The sequence below is a fragment of the Cyprinus carpio genome, chromosome B9 (genome assembly GCF_018340385.1).
Source record: "Cyprinus carpio isolate SPL01 chromosome B9, ASM1834038v1, whole genome shotgun sequence".
NCBI classification, from domain to species: Eukaryota; Metazoa; Chordata; class Actinopteri; order Cypriniformes; family Cyprinidae; genus Cyprinus; species Cyprinus carpio.
The window spans coordinates 21319589-21338592 of NC_056605.1; the positions used below are offsets into that span (position 1 = coordinate 21319589).

The 19004-nt window shown below is 40.0% G+C and overlaps 2 protein-coding genes across 6 annotated transcripts; one reads left to right on the top strand and one right to left on the bottom strand.

Moving 5' to 3' along the window:
- Positions 1-419: 419 nt before the first annotated feature.
- Positions 420-1932, bottom strand: LOC122138507 (60S ribosomal protein L8). Its single transcript, XM_042731504.1, has 5 exons — positions 1765-1932; positions 1543-1684; positions 1240-1458; positions 724-839; positions 420-617 (listed from the first exon to the last, which is right to left on the bottom strand). The coding sequence occupies exons 1-5, from the start codon at positions 1900-1902 to the stop codon at positions 459-461; spliced, it is 774 nt and encodes a 257-aa protein (XP_042587438.1). The 5' UTR covers positions 1903-1932; the 3' UTR covers positions 420-458.
- A 2132-nt stretch (positions 1933-4064) lies between these two features.
- Positions 4065-18555, top strand: LOC109058651 (putative ATP-dependent RNA helicase an3). 5 transcript variants are annotated; one of them, XM_042731510.1, is made up of 21 exons: positions 4065-4440; positions 6109-6160; positions 6334-6381; positions 6804-6863; positions 7243-7335; positions 7424-7495; positions 9879-10055; positions 10780-10912; positions 11378-11491; positions 11597-11696; positions 11801-11936; positions 12474-12571; positions 12677-12775; positions 12863-13023; positions 13115-13259; positions 13356-13500; positions 14718-14899; positions 14980-15097; positions 15182-15335; positions 15418-15542; positions 15915-18555. In XM_042731510.1, the coding sequence occupies exons 1-21, from the start codon at positions 4396-4398 to the stop codon at positions 16004-16006; spliced, it is 2349 nt and encodes a 782-aa protein (XP_042587444.1). In that variant the 5' UTR covers positions 4065-4395; the 3' UTR covers positions 16007-18555. The 5 variants fall into 5 exon arrangements, with proteins under 5 accessions (XP_042587444.1, XP_042587439.1, XP_042587440.1 ...); XM_042731505.1 differs by lacking the exons at positions 7243-7335; positions 7424-7495 and having other exon boundaries at positions 4066-4440; positions 12674-12775; XM_042731506.1 differs by lacking the exons at positions 7243-7335; positions 7424-7495 and having other exon boundaries at positions 4066-4440.
- Positions 18556-19004: the final 449 nt, after the last annotated feature.

The window sequence follows — 19004 nt, forward strand, 5'->3', positions numbered from 1 at the left end:
ATTAATGTTGTCTACAAGACCAGTGGGTGATTCTGTAACTTTCCATACCTCTGTTTTAATGTTCCCACGTCAATCATGATTACAGACCAGTATGGTTTAAAGTTCTATATTTTTGTGTATAACGAGTTTCTAGTTGATCAGACTACACTAATGATTTGATACTTTAATATTTAAAAAGACCTTTTCAGGTCTGCATACCACTTTAAAATTACATTTTTCCTGACAGTAGAAAAGTTACTTCTAAAATTGTAAATATTCACCCATTACAAACGCAAAATTAAAAAGCAGGCACTATGTGCCATTCAAATACTTTTTTTGTAATTTGAATAAACTTTGTGTTTGTTTTTATGCTTTTGATGTTGTGCAGTGTTCCTATGAAAACAGTAACTGACAATAACAGACAAAGACCTCAAGGCATATGAAATTTGTTGGGACACATTTTATTATGACGATGCACATTAGTTTTCCTTGTCCTGGACGGTCTTTGTTCCACGCAGTCTGCCAGTACGACGGGCAGCGATGAGACCAACCTTGCGTCCAGCGGGTGCGTCCCTCCTGATTGTTGAGGGCTTGCCAATATGCTGATGGTTACCACCACCGAAGGGATGCTCAACAGGCTGGAGAACAAACAGCACAGGTCAGGTTTAAAACCAGCATTTAGGCAACAAATCAGAATCTGAAATTAGTTGGAATCACAAAGAAATACAAATGAAGTTTGCTTACGTTCATAGCCACACCACGGACACGAGGCCAGCAGTTCCTCTTGGCCTTGTACTTGTGGTATGCACGTCCTGCCTTCAAGATGGGTTTGTCAATACGACCACCACCAGCAACAACACCTTTAATAGGAGGCAATAGACCTCAGTTTATATTTAAGACTTGGAGATTCAAAGTTGAATACACAAATACCCCCCAAAAACCATTTGCTACAGCAGGGATTTCCAAACTTTCTGAGTTGAACCTCTTTGACAGTTTAAAGTACAACCTGAGATTTAACATCTTCTGCCATTTCACTTTCAGATGTTTTTAATAATTTTACAAATTTAACATTCTTGTCGTCATTAGCTCTTCAAGTTACAAACCCCTTCAAATTTGAGAAACCCTGTGTTACAGAACACATCCACAAATTATATTCTCAAATTACAGCTCCCTACGATCACAGCATATTTCAATGGAGAGATTCAACGGCAAGCACACTGATTCATAACCATGCAAAGGAAGACCTTCATGTTTGCTTACCAACAACAGCTCTGTTTGCAGAAGAGATGACCTTTTTGGATCCAGATGGAAGCTTGACTCTGGATTTCTTGGTCTCGGGGTTATGGGAGATGACTGTGGCGTAGTTTCCAGATGCACGAGCGAGTTTGCCTCTATCTCCGGGCTTCTCCTCCAGACAGCAGACAATGGTACCCTCAGGCATGGTGCCAACGGGGAGCACATTGCCAATGTTCAGCTGGGCTATAACAGCCCAATCACATTGATCAGCATGTGCACATAAGACCGGATGTTTGCTTGACCAATTCTCAACTTGAAATGCATTACCTTTCTTGCCACAGTAGATGAACTGGCCAGTGTGGATGCCTTCAGCTGCAATGAACAGTTCTGTCCTCTTCTTGAAGCGGTATGGGTCACGGAACATCACCTTAGCCAGGGGAGCTCCACGGCCAGGGTCGTGAATGATGTCCTAGACAAAAAAAGCAGAATTTTCTCAGTAACCTCCCTCTTCAGATGACAAGTGATCTTTACAAGATTTCATTCATTTACCTTCACGATCCCCTTGATGTAGCCATGACGTTCAGCGAAGTCAATATGACGGAGTTTAGCAGCACCTTTTCTGTGCTTGACATGGGCTTTGAAGACGGAGCCCGCACCTTTTCTCTGTCCCCTGATCACACGTCCCATTGCGGCCTGTAGAAATGAGCAATAACACTTTCAATAAAACATTTCAATGCTGTATCTACATAGAGGTAGTATTTCATTCTGCATTACAACTCACATGGTCACCATTCACGTTACAAACAAAATGCATATATTACCTGTCAGTCTGCTCAACATTAACATGTTTTGGAATAAAGACAATTGAAATTGGGAATAACATTAAGATTCACTTTTTAACTATTCGTTTAACACACTGACAGCCACTGTAATTAATTCCTAATTTACTTACAAACAGCTTGTAGTTAACAGTATACCACACTAACGAACCCACGCACGATTAAAAACAACGCGTAATTATTCGCTGGTTAACAAATGTATTATTCTCGTTTAGTTGAAATAAACTCCGCCGAGTATTCAGAGAGTCACCGGCTCTCAGGCCTCATCATGACCGCGGGTACACCGTCACTTCTGTTATAAATATCACATTCAGTTTAAACACCGAGACACCAAAGAGAGCAAAGATATGTTCTTGAGTATTATGTTGACAATATACGGCTGGTTGTATACGTGGATGGTGAACTTTAAACGGTGATTGTAATCAGATTGAGCAGACACACAGAAGATTGTTTCTCATACCTAAACTCCGTTGACAGAAAGAGGAAGTAAAAGGGAACGATGGGGATTTTCTTCCGGAGAAATAGGCGGGGTAGCGGTGGGTCAGGTACCCGGATGTGTGATCAGGTCCGCCCCCTAGAGGCTGAACATAGGAACCGTCTGAAATTAAAGCAGCGAGCGCTTTATCTTACACTGGTGACACGAGTATAGTTGCTCACAGTATTTTAGTATAGTATCACCTTCTTCGTGGTGTATGTGTCGTGATAATAATAATAATAACAAGCATATGTTTTGTACACAAGGTAGTATAAAAAGAAACCATGAGGAGGCAGCATCGGGTCAATCACCTGTCTGTTGTATTGGACAAAAATGATAAAACTGTTGTCTGTTGTTTAAAAATGTACTATTGATATGTTTTCTTAAACATGCAGTATTTTACCTAAAGAAGGCTCTCACACGCACACTGGTCTAATTTGTCCTCTAATAATAACAAATAGTGCATCACAGAAGTCTTGCCATTTCAGAGTCATTTTCAGAAATTCATAATAAATGCATAATAAATAAGTTCACAATGAAAATCTTGTGAAATTGGGACTTAAAAGTGCATAAAAAACACATAAAAAGATAGCCAAAATTAGAGGCATTGGACTAAAATGGCTAAATCGTTGTCTATTGTCTAAAATTATGTTATTGCACATTGTGCTATTATGTGTTTCATTAAACATGTTTCTCTGTTATCAACAAAAGACTCTCACAGTGTCCATTACGTGCATCGCAAAATTCTTGTCATTTATTAATGACAAGAATTAAATAAAAAAAATTATTGTTGGTTAAAAATTGGTTAACCAACAATAATTAACAATAATGGTTATTTATTAATGCTATGCTTTTTCGCCAGCACTTAACTAACTAATACTAGCACTTACCTTTTCTTTTCTTGTCTAGCATATTCTTAAAAAAAAAAAAAGCCCTGGCTACGTGTTCTGTTCTAGACTAACTGAGACTTGTCATGGCACTTGTATAGGGTTGTTGTTCTCTTGTTGATCTGATTGCTTCTATTGTTCTCATTTGTAAATCGCTTTGGATAAAAGCGTCTGCTAAATGATTAAATGTAAATGTAAATTAAGTCATGAACATTTAAATCACAGTGTCATTTCCATCACATTTCTCATTTAATTCTGTGCTTCTTACCGTTATTTTGCTTCCTCAAATTTTGTACATTTGATGCATTTGATAGATAGCATTTTATGCATCCTAAATATACACAATGTAGCATTTTATGCATCCTAGATATACAGTGTTTCTACCATTTTACATAATTTGAAAATGACCTGTTCACGAGTTATATATTTACCTTTACATATAGAAAGCATTTGAAATTATGAAGAAACGTTATATATAACCTCTATTCTTGAATAGAAGAAACGTTCTTCAGTACAAAGTGGAAGATTATCAAAGCTCAGAATATTATATATATAAAAAAACGTATTTTTGACACGGTGTGCCCAGAGACGGCTACATCTCGCGATATTTCGGTCTCCGTGACGTCTTCCCTCCGTTCGCTGATCCAATGGCATTTAGCCTGAAGCCAACAACCGCAGCAGAGCACACACTGGGCTGCCATCGGCACAGCGGGCGGAATACGCAGACGTCGCGAAAGAAACTTCACAATTCGGGATTTATTTTGCCGATACAAGGGCTGAAGGGGGATAACTTACACGTAAACATTTCCTTCTTTTTCCCCTTACGGTGGTCTTGGCATAAAAAGCCCTCGGAGAAGGACAGGACTACAAAAGGAGCAAGTGACGTCGTTATAAAAGGAGACCTGGCTGAAATCCTTTCGACAACAAAGAAACCGCTTCTCAGAAATAAAGGAGTAATCCTCACTGATTCTCTTTAGTTATGAGTCATGTGGTCGTCGACGGTTCACACGGTCTAGACCAGCAGGTAGGCTGTGAAAATGTTTAAAAACGCGAGCTGTGTAATCGCTTTGACACGCAGGCTACGTCGTAAAACCTAGTGAGCTGCCTTTATAGACAGCATTCGTAGCGTTGCGTTCCCTCAAAAGTGCTGTCCGGGAAGGCACTTCGGTCGGTGTTGAGACACAGCCGCAGTTCCTCGTGCTGTAATCCTTTTCTTCATTGAAGATGTAAAATTCAAGAGATGCAGTATGACCACAATTATGTTCTCTTGTTCACATTTGGAGTTTAAAGTGTAGTTTGATACACAGCCGACGCCTTCTCCTGTTTATCTCTTTAGATAAGATTATTTTCCGCATTTCGGCCACCGGCTTACTAGAATCAACACCAGCATTGAACTTTTTTCCGTCATCGTAACACTAAATATAGTTTCTATTAGTTATGTAAAAGCTTTAGAATAGTTCGTCTTTTTAGAGATGGGTAACGTTAACGTTACTGTAAAAAAAAAAAAAAAAAAAAAAAACGCATGGCGTCGAACATTTGAATATGCGGCCTGTTTAGCATGTAGCCTTTAAATAGGATAAGATTGAATAATTTCGTGAATCACGGGCTGATAATGTTTTAATTAGTTTTATTTATTGAGCAATTTCTAGATGGGTCACCATATCAACAATTCGAAGTGTTTCTTGGTTTCATGACAGCGTTTTTGGGGAAGTCGTGGCCTAATGGTTAGAGAGCTTGACTCCTAACCCTAAGGTTGTGGGTTCGAGTCTCGGGCCAGCAATACCACGACTGAGGGGCCCTTGAGCAAGGCACCGAACCCCCAACTGCTCCCCGAGAGCCGCAGCATAAATGGCTGCCCACTGCTCCGGGTGTGTGTGTGTGTTCACTGCTGTGTGTGTGTGTGTGTGTGTGTTCACTGCTGTGTGTGTGTTCACGGTGTATGTGTGCACTTTGGATGGGTTAAATGCAGAGCACCAATTCTGACCATGAACTGGTCACCATGCTTGGCTCTATGTCACCTCACTTTCATAGGCTTTAGGCTTGACTAGGTCCATGAAGACTTGTAAAACATTTATTACAGGCATTTTAAAATTTGATTAACCAATTTAATGCCAGCGGCTACATTTGTGACCAAATGGTAGTTTAAAGGCTCTAAAAGAGTTGATGTATTTTATACAGTTGTCAACTATAAAGGACTGTCACACAGACTGTCTTAATTTCATGCAACATTTTTTACATAGCTGATGTAAACAGTCACGTGATCAAAGCTGTTTAATTATACTTTACCCCACTGAAAGATGTTGTTCATGACAGCTTTTTAAAACTTTCAAAATTGATACGGTTATGAAATTGCCTACATATGAAGTTTAAAATGTTGTTAAGATTGTCAACTGTCATTGTTTACTCAACCCTAATGTCGTTGTGAACTTGTTTGACTTTCTTCAATGGAACACAAAAGCTGTAAGGCAGATGTTCTACTTTATTTTTATGGGGGAAAAGAGAAACCAAGATGTGGACTAAAAGATGTAGAGATGCTAAACATCTCCTTTTGTGTTCTATTGAAGATAAAGTCATGGAGGTTTGGAATTCCTCTCTGGCTCAGTACTGTTTTCTGTTTACACTGTGTGGCATGCATATATTTGTAGCTGGTAGTGTACTAATTGTGGCCAACTTTTCTCTTTCTGACTTTCAGCTTGCTGTCTTAGACTTGAACTCAGCTGATGGACAGTGTGCTGGCTCTGGTCGTAAGTGATTTCTCATTTAGTGCTTTTACCACTATGCCTGTAAAGCATAAACATCCTCCACATAGTTATTTTATTTTGTATTTGCACTTTTTTTTGGGAAGTTTAAAGTGCACATTTTAAATGCAAGTTTATATATAATTTTTTTTTTTTTTTTTTAATTTATTTTCTTTCAGGGCGTTACATTCCTCCTCATTTGAGAAACAAAGACGCATCAGAAAATGGTATGTTATGCTGGTTTACATTACAAATGGTGGATAAAATTAGACTTTTTTTTATATATATATATAAAATGGGAAATTTGCAGATGCATGCACATTTGGCAAATATTAAGTATTTGAAATATGAGTTTTGGCCTTTTGAGTTGCTGTAAAAACTCAAAGTAAAAAATTTTGGATGGGCGCTCTAGATTTTCTTGGATGTCTACGATTCACTTAACTGTCTTTCAGGGCTTTCTGGTATCACTACAAAAAAAGTTTCTTTTTTTTTTTTTTTTTTTTTTTTTTCAATAAATCATTTCCCAATTCAATTGACATGAGCCATTCCATTTTATCACTTAAGAATGATCATTAGATATATCTTAAAATCAATGCTTTGTGATCAGTTGTTGTGTGTTTCTGCACTTTGACTTCATGTTTTTTCACAGCAGGAAATGCTTATTCCTCTGGTAGACAGAGCGGTTATTCAGTGGCACCAGTACAGAGCTGTAAGTCTTGGTCAGGTTCTTCTGAAGGTGCTTTGCTTCCAAGATGCATGAAAATTTAATTCCATGCCTTCAGAGCCAGTACTTTGTGGCCAGACGTTTAAAGTCAGTTCTCAGAGTGTTGAGTGAACCTCACACTTTATGAAACTGAAGGAGCCATTTCTGAGTCCACAAAGCTTTAGTGGCTTTGTCCGGCTGCTCCCTGTGATTATCCAGCAGCTGCGGTTGCTTGCATTTCTCTCCTTTCTTCTCTTTTCTAATTGGCTCTCTATATGTGAACAAATAGGAAAGAGGCTTATATGCAGTAGCTTGCGCACAAACACTCCTTTGAATGCCTTTAAGTATTTCGCCATCTTCTGACAATGTGAAACTGTTTCTCAAGTTTCTTCCAAACAGTATCCTCAGAGTTGGCACCCTGAGGGAAACCAAAGACATAGGCATAACTATCCAACTGGATGGAATGACTTTAGGACCGGTAACTATTGAAAATGACTTGATTTGCTCTTGCGCTCCTCCGTTGTGAAGGAATGGGTGTCTTTTAAGTGCCATGTGCCTCTGCTTAGGTTCCCAGAGGTATCCATACCAGGAGCTCTCATTTTATCACACCTACACTAGTGGCTGGCCAGACAGATGCGGTATATCTTTATGCATGTGACTTCTGCATTGTCCCTCTTTTCTGCTGGCTGCCCTCTGTGACATCAGTGCATTTTAACTAGACCCCTGAGCTTAAGTTTGTGGACTTTCCTCGAGACATGTTCTAATGCTACACGTCAATAGCATGCTTAAAGGGTTAGTTCACCCAAAAATGAAAATTATACCATCACTTACACACAAATCAAGCATCATATATATAAAAAACGCCCTTCTTTCAGATGAAACCAGTCGGAGTTATATTAAAAATAGTCCTGGCTATTCCAAGCTCTATCATAGCCATCAGCGGGTGTTGCAGTTGAACAATCCACAAGTCATCAAAAAAGTGGTCGCGTCCATAATAAAACATGCCTCACACGGCTCCGGGGGATGAATAAAGGCCTCCTGTAGCGAATTCATGTGTTTTTGTAAGAAAAATATCCACATTTCAAACGTAATTAATACTTTTCTCTCACTTCCGTTATCTGTCATACATGGAAGCTATTCTGGGGGATGACACAAGACATATGCACAGTGCGCGCACCTCTGATATATGCTAGTCTCGCGAGTTTGTTTATAGGAGCAAAGGAAGCAAAGTTTCCTTACTTTAGCAAAGGAAAACCAATCTTCTCTTGGTTTATATTGAAATCCTCCGACATTTTTCTTTGCAAATCCTCGCTTTGTACTTGTAATTCATGACCATTGTTTTGTTTTGTTCTTTCGCTGTATTTGTCACTATTCACGCAACGCCGACATCATACGTCATCTGCTGGAACTCCTTCTGCGTAAGACAGATAACGGAAGTGAGAGAAAAGTGTTTATTACGTGTGAGAAATTGATATTTTTCTTACAAAAACCATGGATTCGCTACAGGAGGCCTTTATTCATCCCCCGGAGCCGTGTGAGGCACGTTTTATTATGGATGCGTGTGCTTTATTTGACGACTTGTGGATTGTTCAACTGCAACACCCGCTGACTGCAGTGATAGAGCTTGAAATAGCCAGGACAATTTTTTTTTTATATAATTCTGACTGGATCCATCTGAAAGAAGAAAGGCATATACACCTAGGATGCCTCACGGGTGAGTAAAACACAGTCTAATTTTCATTTTTGGGTGAACTAACCTTTTAACTGTTTTTTTTTTTTTTATTTATTATTATTATTTTTTTTAAATACTAAGTGATGCATATGTTAACAGCTCTAACCACACCATTACATAATTTGTTCTCTCCAGTTAGCAAGATCAACTGATCTGAACTTTGACGTTTCGCTGCTGCCACGTCAATTGTTTGGTTTTATTCTTGCCAAGAGACACCATGTCCAACTCCTGATGTGTTTTTTTGCGAGACTATGTAGGCGAATATTTATTTTACTTAAGGGATTGTTTGTTGTTTACTTTGACTTCTATTGCATTTACTGCCTGCCACGGTTGTTATTTTTGATGATTCCTCATCGTATGTTTGACAGTATGCCTTGGCTTTCTGATTAGCAAGTAGGTCACCAGTGATTGTGCTCTTTTAAAGTAAGTTTGGAAAGCTAATGTTTGGTTGTGTGGTAAAACCACATCTGAGGAAGTCAGATATGCAAGTTATTTGTGTTTTGGCCTGTTTTTGTTCATTGGAGTAATGAAGAGTGAGTATGCATATGCATGAGTGCAGTCCAGGCTAATTTCTGTGTGTGTCACTTGCAGCCTCTCCTGCACGTACCGACAGCAGTGTAGCCACCGATGGAAATGAGGATGCAGCCAGTGTTATCAGCTGGGCTGATCGCTGTGGTAAATTTGAGTATCAGACCGTGGCATGGCTTGGCCTGCTTTTGCTGGTTTTCAGACTGAAAATGATCACCAGTTTAAGTGGTTATTCATCTGTTTAGGCTCTAGTGCTTGTAAGATTTTTCTCTTTGTGTGTGTGTGTGTCACGACCTTGTTTGATAAAGTACATTGCTCTATAAACAATCACATGATGTGATTTTTGGAGTGTGTGTGCTCTTTGTTCCTTAAACTGGACTTTTCTCAGAAAGGAATAGTTGGGTGAGTCACTGGGATGGCTGAACTGATTGTTTTTCTTTCACATGGTTTTGTAAACACTAGGAGTGCCAGTTTAGCCCAAAGATAGCCATTGTTCTTTGTGTTCTTGATTTTTTTTTTTTTTTTATTTTTTTTTTTTTTTTTTTTTATATAAAGCAGTGTCATGAACCTGTTTGTCTGGTTTACTCAACTCACATGCATTGTTCTATTTGTTGCCATAGGAGCAAATTGCTTACTGGCTTTTCACACCTGTCACTCACTCAACCATCACTGAAACCAGTCTTGGCTTTGAGCTAAGTTGTAAATTAGAGCCATTCCCTCAGTATACTCACTTTCTCTACCTGTCTGTCCCTTTCTGAAAGATTCTCCTGGATGGGACGGCGGTCGTAGCAATGGTTTTGTCAATGGGTACCATGACGGTCGTATGAATGGGACTGCAAACTTTGGCCATGGACCTCCTCGTAATGACAGAGGTGGACGTGGTGGCTTTCGTGGAAATAGGAACGGTGGTTCCTTCAACCAGCCAATGCATAATTCAGGTGAGTTTTAAAAGTCTTAGAAATGAAAGAGGGAATGTTTTGCAGGTTGTACATGTTTTAAAGTGGTCCTGTTATGCTCTTTTACAAAGTCTTGATTTTGTTTTGGGGGTGTACTAGAACAGGCTGTCATACTAAGTTGTTCAAAAACACATTCTTTTCACATTATTACAACACCCCTCTCCTCAGTCTGGCATGAACGGCTCGAATACTTCCTGTATCAAATGAAGGCTCGCCTTCTGAAACACAAAATGTGCTGCGATTGGTTAGCTGGGCCAGTTTGTTGTGATTGGGAGTACTCTGCGCCTGGTTGGGAAATGTCATCCCCTTACCATAGTCGCCTACAAGCTCCAGTGTAAATTTGTGCATGATATAAACCTGGATGATTGTAACCACTTAAGTTTGCCTGTCTTGGGAAAGCTAGCGTGTCTCTGACAGTGATAACACTTGTTGCCTTCTCTAGTGCAGCTCAACCAGGTCTCGTCCCATTCGTCGATCTTTGTGATATCACAAATCCTGGAAAAGATACGTTGTAGTCCAAACGAGTCGTTCGTTGTAGTTTTTGAAAAGTGATTTCTGTTAAATAAAATATCTCCTTTCGAAGTGGACTTTGAGCTTTGGGACTTTGCAGATCTTTTTTAACAGCAACATTACAGACTAACTAAAGTTGAAAAAGTGAAAAAGCATAATAGGACACCTTTAATTGTCTAACATGTTGAAATTGCAGGTTATGGCAGTTATGAGAACAAAGATGGAGGCTGGAACTCTGTGGTAAACAGAGATGCCTACACTAGCTTTGGTGGGCGTTCTGACAGAGGGAAGTCTACCTTCAATGATAGAGGAGCTGGCTCAAGAGGAAGGTGAGAAAGAGTGCAGTATTGTAACAGTTGTTTTAGATACCATTGAAATTTCGCAGATTTTTAACACCTATTTTATTATTGTGGCAAAATGTAATACTAACCTAACTATTGTGAGTAAAAGGTTCTCATCCTCCCAACTCTGTATGTTCACTTTAGACTGTTTAAGAAGCTACACGTCAAAAAGCCACCAGAAAGTTCTCAGATATGTGATAATCCAGATTCCTCTACTAGTTGAAAGGTTCTGCTGGATTATTGTCTGTTTTATGTCTTCTGGTGCCTAAATTGACATGTTAAATGATGCCTCAAATTGTTTGGTTTGTTGGTTATATGCACTACTTTTCTAAACAATAGGGTGATTGATTAAGCCTGTTAATGCAGTGTGCTCAAAGTAATAGATCATATAAAAATGAGTATTCATTGTGTTGTGCTGCAGTGTTTTTATTAAAAACAAATGCTTCTTGGCAGGTATGAGCGTGGAGGATTTGGAGGAGGCAACGGAGGGAACAGTCGTTGGGTTGAAGAATTCAGAGATGAAGAGGACTGGTCAAAGCCACTATCCCCCAACGAGCGTCTGGAACAGTTAGTGGCCCTCTGCTAATCACACTGTGTGTCTTGTCTCCTGAGTCCATCTGTCTCTGTGATTAAGCCATTGTTTTGTCTTCTGTCTACCCCTCCAAACGACAGTGAGCTGTTCTCTGGGAGCAACACCGGGATTAACTTTGAGAAGTATGATGACATTCCTGTGGAGGCCACTGGAACAAACAGTCCTGGGCATATTGAGAGTGTAAGCCTAATAATCATACTGCCTTGCTGAATAAAGTGGCAAAACAAATAAGGTGGAGGTCTGCTGAAGAAACCGGTGGTTGATGGTTTCTATTTGTCTTTCAGTTCCATGACGTGGACATGGGCGAGATCATTATGAGCAACATCTCTCTGACCCGCTACACACGGCCTACTCCTGTTCAAAAGTATGCAATCCCCATCATCAAGGCCAAGAGGGACCTGATGGCCTGTGCTCAAACAGGTGGGTCATTAGACAGTGGACCACTGTGTCTGTCTACCAGGAGATAAATGGTCTAAAATTGCATGCCAGTTGAACTGAAATGGCAAACTATATATGCTATTATGTGATGACAAAGTAAAACTAGGATAAATTTTTTGCACAGTTTGACAATGTCAGTAACTTTTGCTGACTTTAGTAGAAACTGTTAAGACTGCTGATGCTGCATTATATGTTGTGGGTCATTTACAAAATGTAAACATTGACCCGCTGATTAAAGTAAATGCTTTTCTGATCAACTTGAGTAAAATCAGTAACTGTGAGCCCAAGTTCATGCCAAGAGTTCAGTGACACATCCTTGAACACAGATTTCAAAATGTACCCCTTCCACTTACTGTCTCAGCAGGCAGGGCTTTGTCAGAATAAACCACATTGTTGATTAGGTTGAATGTGCAAAGTCTGGCTTTGGCTGTCCCATGAGGATGAAACTGCAGTGTGCAGCTATATGAGCAGTGAAGAGCAATGTGCTTCATTGTGTGTGTGTGTGCTTTGATCTCTCAGGCTCGGGGAAGACTGCAGCCTTCTTACTTCCCGTGCTTAGTCAGATCTACACTGATGGACCTGGAGAGGCACTGCAGGCCACCAAAGCCAGCACCCAGGTTACTATACATTTCTTTATTTACCAGAAGTTGTGCATGGAGTCTGGTGATGGAAAAAAGTTCTGCTTCTGTCATGAAAGCATTTTGTTTTGGTCTTTCTCACAGGAGAATGGGAAGTACGGCCGTCGTAAGCAGTATCCCATCTCGCTGGTTCTGGCTCCAACCAGAGAACTTGCTCTTCAAATTTATGATGAGGCCAGAAAGGTATGTTTCTGGTAAACATGCTACAGCTTAGCAAAAGTTGGTTTAAATTAAGCTCGTCTCAACTAATTTTGTTGTCATCTTCTGCAGTTCTCTTACCGCTCCAGAGTGCGGCCGTGTGTGGTGTACGGAGGCGCAGATATAGGGCAGCAGATCCGTGATTTGGAAAGAGGCTGTCACCTGCTAGTAGCCACACCGGGTCGTCTGGTAGACATGATGGAGCGGGGCAAGATTGGCCTAGACTACTGCAAGTAAGTGAATCTAGTAGCAGAAAGATTGTAGGTTATCTTTGAACTCAAATAAGTCGTAGTTCAGAAAAATGACTTTATACATTCTGTGTAGATACCTGGTGTTGGACGAGGCAGACAGAATGCTGGATATGGGTTTTGAACCCCAGATCAGACGTATCGTGGAGCAGGACACCATGCCTCCTAAAGGTGCTCGCCAGACCATGATGTTCAGTGCCACCTTCCCAAAAGAGATCCAGGTATGCATACATGAGTCTTACCAGTGAGAGTCACTATGAATTTAAATAAAACTTTTGATCACAATAAAGAACTGCATCCATACCTTTTATATTTTAATTCTGGCCCGTGACTTTCTGGAGGAGTACATCTTCCTGGCAGTGGGCCGTGTGGGCTCCACCTCAGAGAATATCACCCAGAAGGTGGTTTGGGTGGAAGAAAATGACAAGCGCTCCTTCCTTCTTGACCTGCTTAATGCAACAGGTAAGTTGAATTCCCTTGGTCACTTTTAAAATGTCATTGGGTCCTTGATAGCTTGTTGCAGGAATAACAGATTTGGTCAACTCAGTCAACTCATATGTGGGTGTATAGATTTTAAAACTAATACCATAAATAGTAGGGATGTGCATCTCCATAACTGCCGCCAATGTGATGCACATATCGATGTATAGCCAACGATACAATACATTAAAGTTTGATATAAAGCAGCTACCGATGAGATGCGATACACCCCATTACAATGCAGTGCAATCTGATTTGGATTCAGTGCAATATGATGCAATGGAAAAAAATACAATGCTATGCAATTCAATATGGTAAAGAGAGTTTACATTTATTTCTTAAGTTCAGACAGACAAAGTTGTGAATTAATTTAAGTGCCTTCTGACTTCTAACGCCTCGGTCTCCATAGTGTTGTGACACATCATATTTACCTAGCAACAGTGATGAGATAATGCACTTGAAAAACCGTTTAGAGAGGAGAAATCAATCTACATATAAAATATTGGGTACAAGATACTTTTTATGCATCTACTAATAATTGTATATACATGAATCAGTTTTTACCGATGCAAGTATGTTATAAACGATGCATCATGGTACAGACGCCAACTTGTGTCCGATGCGCACTTTTTCTTTTTTAAATCAATGCATCACATTGTTATTTTTTGCCGATGCATAAATTAATCTTGCCATCCCTAATAAATAGTGGTATGGGATTGTTTTTTGTTGTTGTTTTTTTAATGTCTTCTATAATTTGCTTTTGAATAACATTTTTCTTTACAAATATAAAAATACTTTTAAAAGCATCTTAAATCTCTTTTTGAAATGATTTTCAAATGTGACACTAAAGAGATAAAGACTGACTTATTGTTGTGCTAGTAAACGTGTAGAAACAGTGACTAACTGACTTGAAGCTCTCATGTATATCCATAGCAACAGCACTGAGACACCCATGCTTTTAGATAAGTCACGTTGGTCAGTGTTACCATGCCAACATTATCTAAGCAAAGACTGTAGCAGAAGGCTGCTGTTTAGTAGCTTAAAGGGAGGGATTTTCATGCCATCATGCCAAAACATGACTACAGTAAAGAAGCAAGCTGTGTTTAATATTGCGTTGAATGCTGATAATTAAGCTTACAAAGGCATTTCTTAATTTGCAAGATGCTTTTATTCATAGTGACTTATTCTTGTCTTTGTAGGCAAGGATTCTCTCACACTGGTGTTTGTGGAGACTAAGAAGGGTGCTGATGCTCTTGAGGACTTCCTCTACCGCGAAGGCTATGCCTGCACCAGTATCCATGGTGACCGGTCTCAGCGTGATCGTGAGGAAGCACTCCACCAGTTCCGGTCTGGGCGCTGTCCTATCATGGTTGCCACAGCTGTGAGTAGAGTTTGTGAGTTCACTGGAAGCCTGTGGTTTACCTCAAACTTATTTATCTGATTGTATTTTTGTCGAGATAGGTGGCTGCACGTGGCCTTGACATCTCCAACGTGAAACATGTGATCAATTTTGACTTGCCTAGTGACATTGAGGAATATGTCCACCGCATCGGTCGTACAGGCCGTGTAGGAAACCTTGGTGAGTTTTGCTGTCGTTTTCGGAAATATCTTGCATTTCTCGTTTTTGCCAGGAACTCTGTTTGAGAAATTGATTTATGTTCAGGACTGGCCACATCCTTCTATAATGATAAAAACAGCAACCTCACTAAAGATCTACTGGACATCTTGGTGGAGGCCAAGCAGGAGGTGCCTTCCTGGCTTGAGAACCTAGCCTATGAGCACCAGCACAAGAGCACCAACCGCGGACGCCCCAAGAGGTACGCAAACATCCAAGCTCTCCAGATCTCCCCAGCGGGTTTGTGTATTTTCCAGGTTCATGACGTTACTCTTCTTCTGCAGATTCTCTGGTGGCTTTGGAGCCAGGGATTACCGCCAGATGGCTGGGGGCAGCGCTGCTTTCGGCAACCGTGGTGCTCGCAACACTGGTGGCCATGGAGGGAACAGAGGTTTTGGAGGCAATAAGGGTTCGTTTAACTTGAAACCCCATCTTATGGTTTTTCACTTACAATAATATTCAATTAGTTCACTTTAATTTAATATTTATCCCAAATGAATAAACTTACTGTAAAAGTGTTTAATTTATTCGTCAGTTTAAAGGAGTCATTAAGAACTTGGTCCTTTGTTCACTTCATTTTACCATTGATTCATTTACAAACAAGGCACAATTCGACAAGATTTTAAGAAAGATTGAAACTAAAAGACAATGCTGTGCTGACTATATTGTATCTGACAGTAGTGTCACAACACAAGTACAGTACAAAATTCATGACCCCTTTAATTTTACTGTAAAGTGTTACTGAGTCAGTGGACTGTCCTGAATTCATTGTCTGTTTTAGGTGGTTTTGGGAGTTTCGGTGGTGACAGCTACGGGGGCAGCTATGGAAACTATGGAGGAAACTATGCCCAGGTGGACTGGTGGGGCAACTAAATATATGTTCGCCAAACTAGCCGAACGGAAACCACATGTTATCATAGCCAGACTCTACCCCCTGTGTAGCTTTATGAACTCGGTACATTACACGCTGTGATTCTCTGCCCACATTCTAAAGGGAGCTGATCTGTGGCAAAGCCGGAGAAGAATAATAAGGATGTCCACTTGTGTATTTGATCTATTACAGCACCTAGGTTTCTGACTTTTTCTTTGTTAAAAAAAAAAGAGGATCATTTGTATGTAAATGTACTGTGCCTTTTTGAATATAGACGGGAATTTAGTTTTGTTAATTTCACCGAGTGAACTTGGCCAAGAGCTTAATTTTTTGTTTTGTTTTAGTTTTTTTAGTTTTTTTTGCTGTAAAGGCATTTGAAAACTTGTACTTAATCAAACCTTGGCAAATACTGGGATAACGTGACTCGGAGAGTCGCTGTTCCATTTGAACTTCAAATTATCACTATCACGAAGCCAACAATACAAGCCACAAAGTAAAACGCATCACAGCCGCTTTGCAGAAGCACTCTGTGAAGCATCTGTGTCACAAGGGACAAATCGGTCTGACTTCCTTTTGTTTTGCTCACTCTGTCCTGGAGAGACATCTCTTCAGGGATATGGTTGTCTTGAAAAGGCCCATTCCAGTTGTGATATTCATGACGAAATTTTGGAAACGCAGTATTTGAAAATTCAAAATGCTGGAACTTCTTACTCCACTTGTTTTAATTGACTTGACGGTGTTATGGCAGCTAGTAAAAACCACATGCTAGCCACTCTTAAGTGGGCAGCTTTTTTTGTTAACTACTACTTTTCTTTCTCGAAACAACATTTTAGAGAAGCAGATGCCATTTATTGAAAAACTCCAAGGTTTTTTGATGAAATGTTTCTTTACAAATATTAGCAAAACAAAAATGCCTGCCATCCTGAAAGTGAAGTTCAAATGGCAACAAATGGACCACAGAACCAAAGCGGCCGTGCCTTAGCCTCATGACCGCTTTGGTCACATACGCATGCTAGTGTTTTGTTTTTTGGTCAAGAAGAGAAGACGAATGAATTGTTGCAGGCTTTCTTTTAATACAAACGTCCTCTCTTTTAAAGCTGCGCAGCAGGCATGGCTCCCTTTTTCATAGGTAGAGGCAGCGCGAGAGTTCATTTTGAGGCACTGGCGGATCCCAACCGGGAGTTTATTTTGCGTTGGGCCTGATGCGAGTGCACATAGACAGGGCACCATTTTCGCTAGTGTATGGAGTCCCGCTGTTCTGCGCGAGGCCGGACACCAGGAATACGAATGCTGTCAGCTCCTGAAATTCATCAGGTTAGATGTGAACTTAAACCACTGGCCGAGGAGTCAGTTTTCTGCTTCGAACAGAAGCAGTCGAGTGGAGGAGAAATAAGGCATTTATCGCAAGTGCAATAGATTTTCTTCTCAAGTGAGTTGTGCCTTGACTTTCTTTTTTTTTTTTTTTTTTTTTAAATGATGAATTCAAGCAGATGCACTGACAGTATTGAGAACTTCATTTGAATGGTGCTACTTTAGGTCTAGGCCCGTGTACTTTGTGCCCATCGAGTTTTACAAAGTTCTTTTATTGCACATTTCAAGTTTTATATATACAGTGCGTGTCTTGAGTGCATGTCCTCGCGCTTCCAAATATTGTGTCAGGAGACCGGAGATATGCAGCTCGTTTACAAAAGGGGAAGGGTTCTCACTATTTACCAGGATTTATTTGGGACCAGGGCGATCAGCAGTGGGGAATTTAGCTATTTGCACACAGATTTCTAGATTCTACTTTTGCTGCTAGTTTTGTGTAATTTATTAAGCATTTTTTGAGAAATATTTATTTTTATAAGCCTCAAAGTGATTCTTTGAAAGTTTCAAGTAACTTGACCAAAAGACAATACCTGAACACTGGCACTTGAATGTTGAATGTCACCTGTATGCGTGGAAAATTTCTGTATTTCGGGGTAGCGTGAGCTTTTTAATGTTTCAGACGTAATGGACTCGGTCAGTTTCCACAGCTGTTAAAGGCCTAACGGTAACACGTCGCTATGGAATTACCAATTGGCTCTCAAAATTGGAAACGGGGAGGGGAGGTTGGAGGGGGGGACATGCCAAGGTTTGGATTCAAAATAAAACCTGAAGTATCAGTGCAAAAAGTGTCCAGATTCTCCAAATGTGTGCTTTTTTCTGTCCTACAGATTGGCATTTGTTCTGTTGAAGTTTTGTTTCTGTCAGTGTCTGGCACATGGCAACCCTGTGGTTGATCTCTATTGTATTTACATATACGGCGACTCTGGTATTAGTCCGCTCAGGAGAAGCTGCAAGTATCCATGCTAGCAATAAGTCTTAAAGTGTATTGGAAACACTGAAATCACAACCCCTGCCCTCCATTCAGATTGAAATAGGAGAATAGTTGGCTCCCAGAGAGGACACCAGAGCTCCTTAGATTTAGGATTTGCTTTATGTCATAGCTTCTAGGCTCTGCACTGCATGAGATGACTCGGCTGTGCATTTATTGTATGATTTTACCAAAATAAAAAGTTTCTGATGCAAATTCCTTTCAATCAAGCATGGTTTCTTAAGTGTTTGATGTAGCAGAAATTTGATCAAATGTTTGTAACGGCAGATCTTACTGTGCTCTAAAACCTAAGCGTTTAGTTCATGCCAGAGTGTTTACAAAATAGAAACTCTTTCTTTACTTGGTGTCCCTTGTCTTATTTCCTCTGCTTACAGTAGGTGACACTACATTTGCTGGTAACTGCTGAATAATTCAAACAAGTTATAACGGGCTAGTAGTAAAGGACTAGACTGACTGACAGTTGCCAGGCTGTATAAAGCAATGTACGATTACTAGCATTATTAAATGAAGCATTCTTCCTAAAATTGGTAGGTAGTAGTTGTAACATATCAGATACGTCAACGTAAACTGTGCCAGTGGCTAAACTAAACTCATTGTGTCAAAACGTCACGTTAAAATGAAATTACAAATTAAACACCCCAAAG

Coding starts and splice junctions, on each gene's coding strand:
- LOC122138507 (XM_042731504.1), bottom strand. CDS start 1,902: ATGGGACGTGTGATCAGGGGACAGAGAAAAGGTGCGGGCTCCGTCTTC. Junction 1,685..1,764: donor ACATCAAGGGGATCGTGAAG/GTAAATGAATGA, acceptor TTTTTTGTCTAG/GACATCATTCACGACCCTGG. Junction 618..723: donor TCCGTGGTGTGGCTATGAAC/GTAAGCAAACTT, acceptor TTTGTTCTCCAG/CCTGTTGAGCATCCCTTCGG.
- LOC109058651 (XM_042731510.1), top strand. CDS start 4,396: ATGAGTCATGTGGTCGTCGACGGTTCACACGGTCTAGACCAGCAG. Junction 11,492..11,596: donor CCCAACGAGCGTCTGGAACA/GTTAGTGGCCCT, acceptor TCCAAACGACAG/TGAGCTGTTCTCTGGGAGCA. Junction 11,937..12,473: donor GATGGCCTGTGCTCAAACAG/GTGGGTCATTAG, acceptor TTGATCTCTCAG/GCTCGGGGAAGACTGCAGCC.